Source organism: Sinocyclocheilus anshuiensis, unplaced genomic scaffold, assembly GCF_001515605.1.
Source record: "Sinocyclocheilus anshuiensis isolate Anshui unplaced genomic scaffold, SAMN03320099.WGS_v1.1 scaffold50, whole genome shotgun sequence".
Taxonomy (NCBI): Eukaryota; Metazoa; Chordata; class Actinopteri; order Cypriniformes; family Cyprinidae; genus Sinocyclocheilus; species Sinocyclocheilus anshuiensis.
The window spans coordinates 1,470,019-1,483,319 of NW_015542382.1; the positions used below are offsets into that span (position 1 = coordinate 1,470,019).

A 13,301-nucleotide genomic window follows, 5' to 3' on the forward strand; every position below is an offset into this window, starting at 1 on the left:
TTTTCAGCTGTTTGGACTCTCATTCTGACGGCACCCATTCACTGCAGAGGATCCATTGGTGAGCAAGTGATGTAATGCTACATTTCTCCAAACCTGTTCTGATGAAGAAACAAACTCATCTACATCTTGGATTGCCTGATGGTGAGTACATTTTCAGCAAATTTTCAGTTATGGGTGAACTATTCCTTTAAGTGTTTCTTAAACACGACAACTGAGTTGTGTGTTAAAACTGTTGAATTTTGTACTTGAAGGATTAAAAGCAAATCAAAGCAAAACATGAAGATGTCGCTGTACATTGAAATATAAAGGAGGTATGTGAATGGAATCCCTCACTGGTTGCTAGGATACTGTGATGACAATGTGCCAACCCTACTGCTGACTGACAGAGAAATGGAGGATCTGTCTGCAGAACGGCTCGAGTGCTTCAGGTGAACAAACTGGAGGATGAAAAACAGATGTTAGTAAGATGTGACAATCTCTACCTGCTCATTACCATCAAACTCACAGCTTAAGAAAACAAGATTTCATCCAGTGTGCTTGTTATGAGTTGGGACTGAAACCGCATTAAACCAAACAGGTGTTTGCTACCAGTCTAAATGAATAAAAAAAGATGGTTTTAATAAATGGTTTCATTGTTAGTGTTGTGTTGTGACTCTAATCAAAATGCAGATCTCATGACGGGTGTAATTCTTTTATCAGGGATGTTCCTTACCAGCTCTCCCTGACCGCCTCAATGTCACTCAGAAGATTCTGTGCCAGGCAGATCCCAAATATCTAGAAGCAGGGAAAAGGTTTTTATATCAGGCAAAACAAAACGACACTGAATTAATCATCACTATGTTTGACATGTGGCTTCCTGGACATTATTAAATCTAATGCAAAATTCAATTCTAAACTATTATATGCCCTAAAGTGGACACAGCTGTCTATAAATCAATAAAATAACCACGCTTGGCAGATTGCATTTCGGTTGTAAATTCGAAGGACAGCTGCTGAAATGAAAGAGCACTCACAAGACACTGGAGATAAATTAAGACAATGGGTTTTAATGCATCAGAGGGCCCTGTTTATTCAATTGTCAGGGAGCGTAAGCTATATCAAAAGCTCCAATGCTACCATTCAAAAGTTTGGGGAGAATTAGTAAGACGCTTACAGAAGCTGCATTTATTTGATCAAAAAGCAGTAAAAACAATAATACTGTGAAATATTGTTACAATTGAAAATAACTATATAACAACGTTTTTTTGCTCAAGAAACATTTTTTATTACCAATGTTGAAAATAGTTGTTGCTTAACATGTTTGTGGAAACCGTGATAGGTTACCTTTTTTCCCAGTATCCTTTGATTAATAGAAAATTCAACAGATCAGCATTTGAAATAGAATTCTTTTGTAACAGTAAAAATGTCTTTACTTGGGTTGTGCCGATAGACCAAAGTATCGTGTATCAACGATAGTCAGAGATATCGCCTGTGGTTGATGCCTTTGATTATTATTAAGATTATTATTTTTATTAGGCTAGTATTATTATCTAATTAATATTAGGGCTTATTTGTGCCATCATATTTATTTTTACACATTTTTACAGCGTTATAACCAATCACACACGATTCTGTTGAGCTTATGAATGCAATGGCCAATCAGAAGCGTTCAGATGAGTCATCGCTGAAATACCGGAGTTTCGCAGTTCAGTGCTCGCTCGCTGACTGAATTCTGCTCTCTCGCGAATTCTCTCATCATAAACGAGAAAGTGCAGATGTATGTGTGATGTAAGTTTAAGATGTAGCTTCACTGATTATAATGGGAGTGTTTTTTTTTTTTAAGTGCATAAACTCACGCTAGACTTAAAGGGATAGTTCACCCCAAAATCAGAATTCTGTCATTAATTACTCGCCCTCATGTCGTTCCAAACCCGTAAGACCTCCGTTCATCTTCGGAACACAAATTAAGATATTTTTGATGGAATCTGATTGATCTCTGACCCTCCCTTAGACAGCAAGGGTCCTTACACGATCAATGTCCAGAAACGCAGCAAGGAGATCGTTAAAATAGTCCATGTGACATCAGTGGTTCAACCGTAATTTAACGAAGCTACGAGAATACTTTTTGTACGCAAAGAAAACAAAAATAACATGACGCAGCTGACACAGAATAGCATATGCTGTTTACGTTCAGTGGATATTCTCCAAAATGGCACCAGGGTGACGCGGAGGAGACGAATTGTTGAATAAAGACGTTGACGGGTGTAATTCTTTTATCAGGGATGTTCCTTACCAGCTCTCCCTGACCGCCTCAATGTCACTCAGAAGATTCTGTGCCAGGCAGATCCCAAATATCTAGAAGCAGGGAAAAGGTTTTTATATCAGGCAAAACAAAACGACACTGAATTAATCATCACTATGTTTGACATGTGGCTTCCTGGACATTATTAAATCTAATGCAAAATTCAATTCTAAACTATTATATGCCCTAAAGTGGACACAGCTGTCTATAAATCAATAAAATAACCACGCTTGGCAGATTGCATTTCGGTTGTAAATTCGAAGGACAGCTGCTGAAATGAAAGAGCACTCACAAGACACTGGAGATAAATTAAGACAATGGGTTTTAATGCATCAGAGGGCCCTGTTTATTCAATTGTCAGGGAGCGTAAGCTATATCAAAAGCTCCAATGCTACCATTCAAAAGTTTGGGGAGAATTAGTAAGACGCTTACAGAAGCTGCATTTATTTGATCAAAAAGCAGTAAAAACAATAATACTGTGAAATATTGTTACAATTGAAAATAACTATATAACAACGTTTTTTTGCTCAAGAAACATTTTTTATTACCAATGTTGAAAATAGTTGTTGCTTAACATGTTTGTGGAAACCGTGATAGGTTACCTTTTTTCCCAGTATCCTTTGATTAATAGAAAATTAAACAGATCAGCATTTGAAATAGAATTCTTTTGTAACAGTAAAAATGTCTTTACTTGGGTTGTGCCGATAGACCAAAGTATCGTGTATCAACGATAGTCAGAGATATCGCCTGTGGTTGATGCCTTTGATTATTATTAAGATTATTATTTTTATTAGGCTAGTATTATTATCTAATTAATATTAGGGCTTATTTGTGCCATCATATTTATTTTTACACATTTTTACAGCGTTATAACCAATCACACACGATTCTGTTGAGCTTATGAATGCAATGGCCAATCAGAAGCGTTCAGATGAGTCATCGCTGAAATACCGGAGTTTCGCAGTTCAGTGCTCGCTCGCTGACTGAATTCTGCTCTCTCGCGAATTCTCTCATCATAAACGAGAAAGTGCAGATGTATGTGTGATGTAAGTTTAAGATGTAGCTTCACTGATTATAATGGGAGTGTTTTTTTTTTTTAAGTGCATAAACTCACGCTAGACTTAAAGGGATAGTTCACCCCAAAATCAGAATTCTGTCATTAATTACTCGCCCTCATGTCGTTCCAAACCCGTAAGACCTCCGTTCATCTTCGGAACACAAATTAAGATATTTTTGATGGAATCTGATTGATCTCTGACCCTCCCTTAGACAGCAAGGGTCCTTACACGATCAATGTCCAGAAACGCAGCAAGGAGATCGTTAAAATAGTCCATGTGACATCAGTGGTTCAACCGTAATTTAACGAAGCTACGAGAATACTTTTTTGTGCGCAAAGAAAACAAAAATAACGACTTTATTCAACAATTCGTCTCCTCCGCGTCACCCTATAGCGCCATTTTGGAGAGCATCACATACGTAAACAACGTATGCAATGTATATATGCCGATACGCTGTTTACGTTCAGATCAAAGCGCAAACAACGTAAACAGCGCATCCACGTACAGTGCTGCTGACACAGAACAGCATGCGTTGTTTACGTATGTGATACTCTCCAAAATGGAGGAGGAGACGAATTGTTGAATAAAGTCTTTATTTTGGTTTTATTTGCTCACAAAAAGTATTCTCGTAGCTTTGAGAGTAATTAATGAGGAATTCTATTTCAAATGAGTAATTAATGACATAATTTTCATTTTTGGGTGAACTATCCCTTTAAGTCAGTGATGATGTTCTTTGATGATGTAAATGTTCTTTGCTCGTTTTCTGTAGCTGCTGTTTGTATAACTGAGGTAATGTAAGCATTATAATTAGTAACTTACAATGTTTTTATTAAATTGTGATCATGTTAAATACAAATTCACGCATATTAAAAATATTTTATGACATGACATCCATATGCTACTAGACAAAAAAGATATAATGTGTAGATTACACTAATATTAGGCTGCTTTTAGCTGTACCTTGGAGTTGGTTCACTCGCTGGCTATGATAATAATTAAATAAATTAGCACGATGATATTGTGTATCGGTGATCTCACAGGCTGACGATAGGATGATATGACTATGAAGCATATCGCCCAACACTCTTTACTGTCACTTTTATGCATTTTAATCCATCCTCTGTGAATAAAAGTATTCATTACTTTCAAAAACAACAACAATAAAAACGTACTGACCCAAAACTTTTGAATGGTGGGCTTAAACCTCTCTGTAAAATATATTCAAATTATATAAATAATATAAACATTAAATATTGTTAGGTTTCAGAGCATATTAATAAACAAAATAAATAATAATTAAAATGCAGGACAAATGTAAAATGACAGAACTGTCAATGTGTCTTGATACTCTTAGAAGATACTGCATTACAGTCAAGGAGAGTACATTTTGTAAATTATCTATCCTCAGTTTTATTTTTTCCTTAACTTATAAATGACTGCTGTTTATAGTGGGACATACACAATATAATGTTCAGTGTGCATGTGTATTTCAATGAACGTTGTTGTTTATTCACCTGCAGAAGTGCAATTCCTATGAAGATTCCGGCAACTACGGTTAAATTCTCCTGTAACCATTTCTCAAACTGTGGTACACATCCTTTTGTGTGTATAAACATCTTCTGTTCGTTGTCCTTCACACATAAAAACACACATTAACCAAAGATGCAAAAGCTTAAACAATTCTACTTACAAAACATTAGAGTAAGCTATCGTATGGCTTCAGAGAACTTGGAATATAGTGCATATGAACCACTTTTATAATAATTTTATGGGGATTTTGTGTCATTTTGGACATCGACAGCCCCAGTTCTCAGTCACTTCATTTATATGGAAAAGAGTGGCTAGGATCTTTAAATCCAATTTTGTTCCACAGAAAAAGAAAGTTTGTGAATAAACGATGACTTTTTGGGTGAATATTCTTTTGACAAATGCATACTTACATCTTTCGCTCGAATGTCATATCCACACTGTGTGTTTATCACATCCTCCTTTAAGAAGAGAAACAATAAGAAAGCCAGGATTTAGTCCTCTGGATAACTTAACATTCCACATTAAATCATAGGCTTTGAGCATTATATTAAATGGAGAACTGTTGTGTCGTATGTGGGTGCGCTCTGTCTGCTGGATCTACATCACTTCCTGTTTATGTTCCCACGTCTTCTGGAAGGAGACAATGACACATTCTAGGCGGTAAGATGACTGGAAGACGTGTGTCTGTGTGTGCTGCATGCGTGTTAAGAGTGTATATGCGGTTTACTCACAGCAGGGTCCTTGGTGCAGCAGGAAAAGGGAACCCCACATTTCTCTCTGCTCAGATTAGTGTCAGTACAATTAAAGTAAATGTTCAGATTCCAGTCTTCAGGCCCAAAGGCTCCACAACACTCCCACTGCAGAAACATACATGCATTGAATATCCATGTGCGAACCAACCAACAGCTGAAAGCCATTACAGATTTAAACATATTGCTGCTAGCTCACAAAATTGCAAAATCAAGTGTATTTTTACATTTTCTTATTTAATAAATAGTAGTAGAACTAAATATGAATAACTTATTGAATGGCTAATGCATATATATATATATATATATTCGTTTGACAGCAGTTATACCTATATATATATATATATATATATATATATAAATAATTATTACAAATATTATTTTTATTATTATTATACCAGCAAAATAAACAGAGAAACATTTCAGAAGGGCATACTTATTGATTTAGACTTATGTTTGCACATTAAATTGCGATTATCACAAAAAAGTAACTTTACCTTTAAAAAAAACAAAAAAAAACAACACTTTTCTTGGTTTGGTTTTATGCGTGTGCCGTTGTGTTCTTACATAATCTTGTGTGAAGTCGATGAGATTCTGTAGGTCAATGTCATCTCTGTATGCTCTAATATTGTTGTTGATGAAGAACTTGAGCTGGTCTTTAATCCAGTCCTTAAAGACAAACGCCAAGACTCCCGCGGTCAACTCCAGGAAAAATATGATTCCTAGAAAAACGGAAAACTGCGGAAGAGGAAAGCAGAGTTCTGGTTACACAACTCGTGATGTATAATATCAGCTTTAAAGTTCTCCAATAAATCAAGAATGTGTTAAATTCCCACAGCAGATTAAACGAAGTGATTTTTTTCTGGTTTATGATTCCTAACCCTGCCAACATCCCTCGAAACATTTACAGAGAAATTCACATTTTTTAGAGATGACGCAGTTCTCCTCATTTCCCATCTCAAAACAGTCACATTTTCACAACATTCAACTCCTACTGCACACACAATTTTTTATACAAGTACAGTGAGCAATGATTTGTCACTGTGACCGCAATGAATACTTCCCGACTGACATCACAGTTCATCTGGTGTTTCCAGATGTTTTAAGAACGCCTCCGTTACCCTACAGAGGAAACGGGCCTCTTGTAATACTTTCGCAACACCATTCTTGACATTCCCACAAAGCTCTCACAGCATCCTCTCTCATATGAAAGGAGTAACACAGACCCCCAGAACCTGCGTGAGAGGAAGTTCACACACTTTCAAACCACATTCAAATCAGTCAATCTCACCTACCTACGTAGTTACTCATATCCAGCCATTCAAAAATGTGATTAATCACCTGCACTCTCTATTCACATATGTCTGCACACGGCTGAGATAAGCATTCTGTTTACAGTATTTGCAAAGCAGCATTGTATTAGTTTTTTCTCAAACATTCAGGTTACGGATCAAGTATTAAACTTTTGCAATGAATTCAGCTCAACCACTTCATATACAGTACAATACAGACTCCATTCAAATTTGCTTTGTAAATAATTTCAGCTTTGGGTTTAAAGTCTGATCATGTTGAATTGTCATTTTTAGAATATTGCCTTTAATAATCTAACAGGCAGTCTGTACATTGTTGTAATATTTGCAAACTAAACTAATTATACTGCTTTCTTGTATTTATTTGCATATGCCTACTTTTTTATCATTTAGGTTCTTCAAGGTTCTTTATAGAGCAAAAAAAATCTTTAGATTATTAAAATGGTTCTTAGAATTCTTTAGATTATTAAAATGATAAAAATGGTTCTTTTAAGAATTGTTCTTGTAAAAATCTTCCCACAGAACCTTTTTGGGTTTCTATGTCATCACTGTGAAAATCCTCTTCTGGAACCTTTACTTTTAATGTGTACATTGCAAAACAGGACACAGAAACGGCATTGTGTAAAACACTTCATCATGCAGATAAGATGTGTGCCATGACAACAAGTTCAAGGCACTTATGCCAAACCAAAAACTGAAACTTTAAATGTACCTAAAGCTTTAACACAATCCTTTCACTGCCTTACAAATACTGGAATAGAGCGCTGCACTGATGACAAAATTTTGTAGTACCTGGAAAAATTTGCATCACCCTGATTCCCTTGAGAAAAACTCAATACGATTTTTCCATAGGCAGTTTTTCCAAGTGGGTATTACTGATGATTTCTTATGAAAATATCTTGGGCTTGTGTTAACCACACACCTTATATTTCAGGCTTTTAACCAAAAACCTATTCAAAAACCCATTGACTTCGGAATGATAGAACGCTCCGGTTACTGACGTAACCTCGGTTCCCTGAAATAAGGGAACGAGCGTTGTGTATGGGAAAACTCCTGTTTTACTCTGTACTGAAGCCTGATTTGTTCACGTTTGTGTAGCTGCTGAGGCACCATACATGAAGGCTCCACAGCTCCGGCTGGGGATGCCAAATCATGCCTTTCGCCTGCGAGAGAAGGTTCCTCCTCAGTGGAATGGGCCACGGGGCTGCAGCTGAGAGTGGCACTAGCTCCGGGAACCAGGCCTGGTTCCTCCAGAGCGGGGCCACTAGGAGAAGAGAGCACTTGGTCTCCCTGACCTGCCTAATGACCTGAGGAATCAGGGCAATCGGGGGAAAAGCATATACAGTAGGCGAACACTGGGTCAATCGTGGGCCAGAGCATCTCGCTGTATTGAAAAATATGTTGGGCAGTGAGAGTTGTCTTCTGAGGCAAAGAGGTTGACCTCTGCCTTCCCAAAGACTGACCAGATCTCTTGAACCGTTTGAGGGTGTAACGCCCATTCGCCCGGGGCTACCTTGCCTCTGGACAGCATGTCTGTGCCAAGGTTCAATCTGCCCGGCACATGAACCACCCTTAGTGAGAGGAGTTCCCTGTGTGCCCAAAAGAGGAGGCGACGAGCCATCCTGCAAAGAGTGTGTGACCTAAGACCACCTTGATGATTGATATAAGCCACCACCGTCATGCTGTCCGACCGGACCAAGACGTGGTGCCCTTTCAAGGCCGGAAGGAAGGTTTTCAGGGCTAAGAAAACCGCCAACATCTCTAGGCAGTTGATATGCAGGCATTGCTCCGGGGCTGACCAGGAGCCGAACACCGGATTGCCCTCCAGCAGGGCGCCCCAACCTGAGTTGGAGGCATCCGTCGTGACTACCTTCCTTTTGGAGCTCGTGCCTAACCTCATTCCTGTTTGGAACAGGTAAGAGGTTGTCCAGGGGGCCACAGCCTTGACACAGCGGTGGTTTACCCTGACAGGAAGCTGCCCCAGGCGCCAAGCGTGGGGTGGAATGCGGGCCTTGAGTCAAAACTTAAGGGGCCGCATGTGAAGCAGGCCCAGAGGAATCACAGAGGCAGCGGCCGCCATGAGGCCAAGCAACCTCTGAAAAACCTTTAGGGGGCATGTCATCCCCGGTTTGAGGGATGCCACCAATCGCTGAATAGTCAGGGATCATTCCGGCATAACCCATGCCCGGAAATCGTTCCCAGAAAGACCGCTTGCTCCCTGGGTAACAACTGACTCTTGTGCAGGGGTTGATGATCAACCCAAGGCGCTCCAAGTGGCTGAGTAACAGCTCTCTGTGGGCAGCCAACTCCCGTTCTGTTCTGGCTAGAACCAGCCAATCGTCGAGGTAGTTCAAACACGGATTCCCATCTGTCTCAGAGGGGAAAGAGCCGTGTCTACGCACTTCGTGAAAGTGCGCGGGGCCAGAGACAGTCCAAACGGAAGGACTGTGTACTGATAGGCCACTCCCTCGAACGCGAATCTCAAAAACGGTCTGTGATGGGGGGCTATGTGAATGTGAAAGTATGCATCTTTCAGATCCACAGTCAAAAGCCTGTCCTCGGGGCAAATGTGCGCGAGGATCTGTTTTATAGTTAACACCTTGAACGACCGGCGCATAAGCGACGCCATCTTTCTTTGGGACGAGGAAGTAGCGGCTGAAAAAGCCTGACTCGCTGTTCGCTGAGGGCACTATTTCCACAGCGCCTTTTGCAAGCAACGTCTGCACCTCCTGTCGGAGAACGAGGGCCTTGTTGTCCGGAACAGAAGTTTGGATGACGCCTCTGAAGCGAGGTGGCCTGCGAGCAAATTGGCAAACCTCGTCAAATTGTTTTTAAAACCCAACCCGATACTCCCGGAATGACTGCCCAAGCCGTGAAACGGGAGGCGAGAGGGTTTATTCTTTCGAATGAGAGCTCGCCAAGAAGTGACGGGGAACTCGCATTCAAAAGAGTGAGAGAGAGTGAAGAGAAATTTTGCTCTTTATTGTATGTGGGTCCGCTATCACAGCGGTAAAACATTCAGGTACGTGCTGCACCTGCAGGCCGTGACCCGCTAGAAACGAAACTCCATTGCTCAGAGGTTCTCAGAGGGATGGAGGATGAAAACAAGCTGTTTTTCGGGGCGTTCCAGCCAAGGCAAGAACAGAGCCCCTCCTCTTTCTCTCTGGCACATCAGGACGGCTTAGGCGGCTCGGGGTCCAGCACAACTCGTGGGCGGGGACCTTGACGCTTCGGGAAGGGGAAGCGTTTTGCCGTCCGGGAGCGCTGTTGCAGTCCAGGCTCTGATTTTCGTTGGAGCTGAGGCTGCGCTGGCTTTGCAGGCTGAGTGGCGGAGTTCTTCTGGCAGCTCACAGCCGCGGGGCCAGAGCGTTAGGGGAGGAAGTGATGCAGCACTTGCGACATCTTCTGAGCCTCCAAAAACCTCTCTGCAAACCCATCCACAGCGGGGCCGAACAGCCCCTTCGGCAAGACTGGCGAGTCGAGGAAGGCCATTTTCTCAGCGTCCCTGATCTCAGTAAGGTTTAACCATAGGTGGCGCTCCAGCACCACCAGACTGGCCATGGTCTTGCTGATCGCCTGCGCCTTTGCTTTCGTGGCGCGCAGAGCCAGATCTGTTGCTGTGCGCAGCTCCTTGAAAGCCTCCTGGTGTTCTCGGCCAGACTCGTCCATGCCGTGGAGAAGCTTGGCTTGAAACACCTAGAGAACTGCCATTGTATGCAGCGCCGAATCGGCCTGGCCGGCTGCTGCATAAGCCCTGTTGGTGAGCGCCGAGGTGATCCTGCAGGGCTTAGATGGATGTGCTGCATGGGCCCTTCAATGCAAGGGCAGATGGCGGGCACAGAAGAGCAGCAACCGCTTCCTCCAGAGGGGGGAGCTTGCTGTATCCCTTGTCGTCAGCTCTATCAACGGTGGTGAGAGCTGCTGCTGTAGAGGGATTTACCCGAGCCGAGTAGGGGGCACGCCGCATCTTGGTGAGCTCGTCATGAACTGCAGGCAAGAACAGGGCAGGGCGTTGGCGAGAGGACTGTTGACGGCTTCCCGGCAGGTACCACTCGTCCAACAGGCCGTAGGCGGGCTCTCCCGGAGTCAACCACTTGAGGCCCAGGTCCTCCACCGCCTTTGACAGGACGCGGATGAGTTCGGCGTCCGGCTTCGGCCTTGGAGCTTGAGAGGGGGGAGGGACTTCGGGCTCATCGCCGGAATTTCCCCACTCTTCTGTGTCAGACGCCGCCAAAGACGTAGTCGTCGGCAATAACGTCCTCGCTGACAGCGTCCTCTTCAGACACGCCGAATGAAACCAAGCCGATCGCAACCGAGGAGGGGCGCTGGTCATCTTGTGTGAAGCACACCGGCGAGGCGAGAGAACAAGGGGAGGGCGGGGCACGTGGGCGTTGAGCCTGACAAAGCTCTGACAAAGACCCACTGCCCCGCTGTTTCTTTCTCTTAGGAGAGAAAGGAAACGGGAGGGCTGAGCGAGGGAGACCGCCTTCGTGAAAGAAGGCGATCCGCGAGCGGAGACGGGAAAGACTCATACTCTCACAATGGGAGCATGAGCCTTCAGTGAGCGCAGCCTCTGCATGGGTGCTGCCGAGACAGGCGATGCACTCACTGTGCTCATCCATCTCATGCAAGGGTTCCTTGCATGAGCCACACTTGCGGCGCGACATTTGCAACAACGCGCGCTGAGAAATTTGCTCTTTAGGAATACTCCGCTTGCTCTTCAAGAGCCGGATGGCCGCAGTGAGTCTTCGCTGCTTCGGGCGTCTTCGACGGCGACGAGCAGAGCTGGAGCTTCTTCCTCTGCTTCTTTCTCTCGGCTTCTTCCAGAGTCAGCGAAGAGATGATCCTCGTCGCTGAACGAGAATGACAGACCTGCCAACCTTGGAAAAAAATTTTGAGTACCATCAGTGTGGCTCGGGGAGTGGGAGGGTTTGGGGGGTTTGCGAGATTTAATGTTAAAGATTTTTTTATAGGTTAATAACCAGGGTCTGCACTCAGTTTGTGATATTCCTGTTATACAGTATTTCAGAGTAAACAATGCAACAATACAGTTTTCCCACGGTTCAATAAATACCTCAGTTTTTTTATTTTTTTACCACAGTTTTTGGTTTTGTTCTTTTTTGCTATTTTTAAATGCTATTTAAAAAAAGTAGTATTATTTTTATGGATTGGCCATTATTTAGTGCTATGAACACATGTAATGTGTGTTTCCTTCACACTGGATGCGCAGAAAATCCACATATACATTATAGAAGAAATAGAACTCTGGACGCTCCAGGAAATTCCTAATATGGACAAAAACAGCCAGCTATCCCTAACTGAATGAAAGAAGACAGAAACACTTTGAATGATGACATTCAAAAAGAACATTAAGATAATAAACACTGTACTGCGACAATGCAGGGGTTAAAGCAAAACAAATTTTTTGACTGAATTTTTCCTCAGCCAAACCCCAGTCCACAGCCATACCTGTCACACACCCAGTTTAAGAGCAGTTTTTTTCTTGTAATTAGGAGCGCTTGTCCTCCTAATTAAAAAAAATTTAGGAGCACCTTCTGATCAATAATAAAAAATTCTGATCAAAAATTAGCCTTCCTAATATGAGGTGACATTTGACTCGAAGTGATTTACAGGGGTATTTTCTTTTGACCTTTGTAATGGCATTTTTCTAATTTTATTAAATGTATGCCGTGTTTCCTAGGATTTTTTCCAGCTGTGGTGGCAGGACTATTTCCCATGGACCACGCCCCCTCCCCACCAAAGAATCATGTGCACTCAGAATTGAATTTATTTGAACTAAAAAAAGACAAGTAAATAGTAAATAAAATAAGAACAAATAAATTAATGACAATCAATAGCACAAACAAAAACAATAACAAGATACAAATTAAATTAACAGTACTTTAATTTTTTTTCAGTTAGGTCTAACTATAATCTTTAAATAACTGAAATTATATGCTAAAAATGAAACTAAATCCGCCATCAGGTGGCGGAAAGTCACTAATTTTATCACTGAATCATTCATTCAATTGATTCGTTCGAACGGCTCATTCATTCAGGAATGAAGCAAGTGACTGTCTTTATGAATGGGTAATCATGAATCACTAGATTCATTCAAAAACGCACTTTCATTGAATTAATTAAACACCGCTGTGTTTGCTTTTAGAGATGTGCAGCGGCTGAGCTGTTACTATATTTGGTACTATTTTCATTGAAGAAATAGAGCAAAATTAGGCAATACTTGTTTATTGAACTGTTATATTAAATCAATATCACATTTGCAAACTCCCTTAATACCTATTAAAAGTTGTCACTCTCCTTATCGCGATCTGTGGGCGCACAGAAAATGAGAGCGCGCGAGTGAGTTCTCAAG

The 13,301-nt window shown here is 41.7% G+C and overlaps 1 protein-coding gene across 1 annotated transcript in view; it reads right to left on the reverse strand.

Annotated features, from left to right (window-relative positions):
- Positions 1-236: 236 nt before the first annotated feature.
- The window catches only part of tspan5b (tetraspanin 5b), a 22,733-nt gene continuing 9,668 nt past the window's right edge, over positions 237-13,301 (reverse strand). The window contains exons 4-9 of the mRNA XM_016491764.1: positions 6,186-6,356; positions 5,601-5,726; positions 5,280-5,327; positions 4,854-4,970; positions 2,273-2,334; positions 237-437 (exon numbers count right to left, since the gene is read on the reverse strand). Of these exons, the coding sequence (XP_016347250.1) occupies positions 425-437; positions 2,273-2,334; positions 4,854-4,970; positions 5,280-5,327; positions 5,601-5,726; positions 6,186-6,356 (537 nt within the window). The 3' untranslated portion in view covers positions 237-424. The remainder of the gene's footprint in view (positions 438-2,272; positions 2,335-4,853; positions 4,971-5,279; positions 5,328-5,600; positions 5,727-6,185; positions 6,357-13,301) is intronic.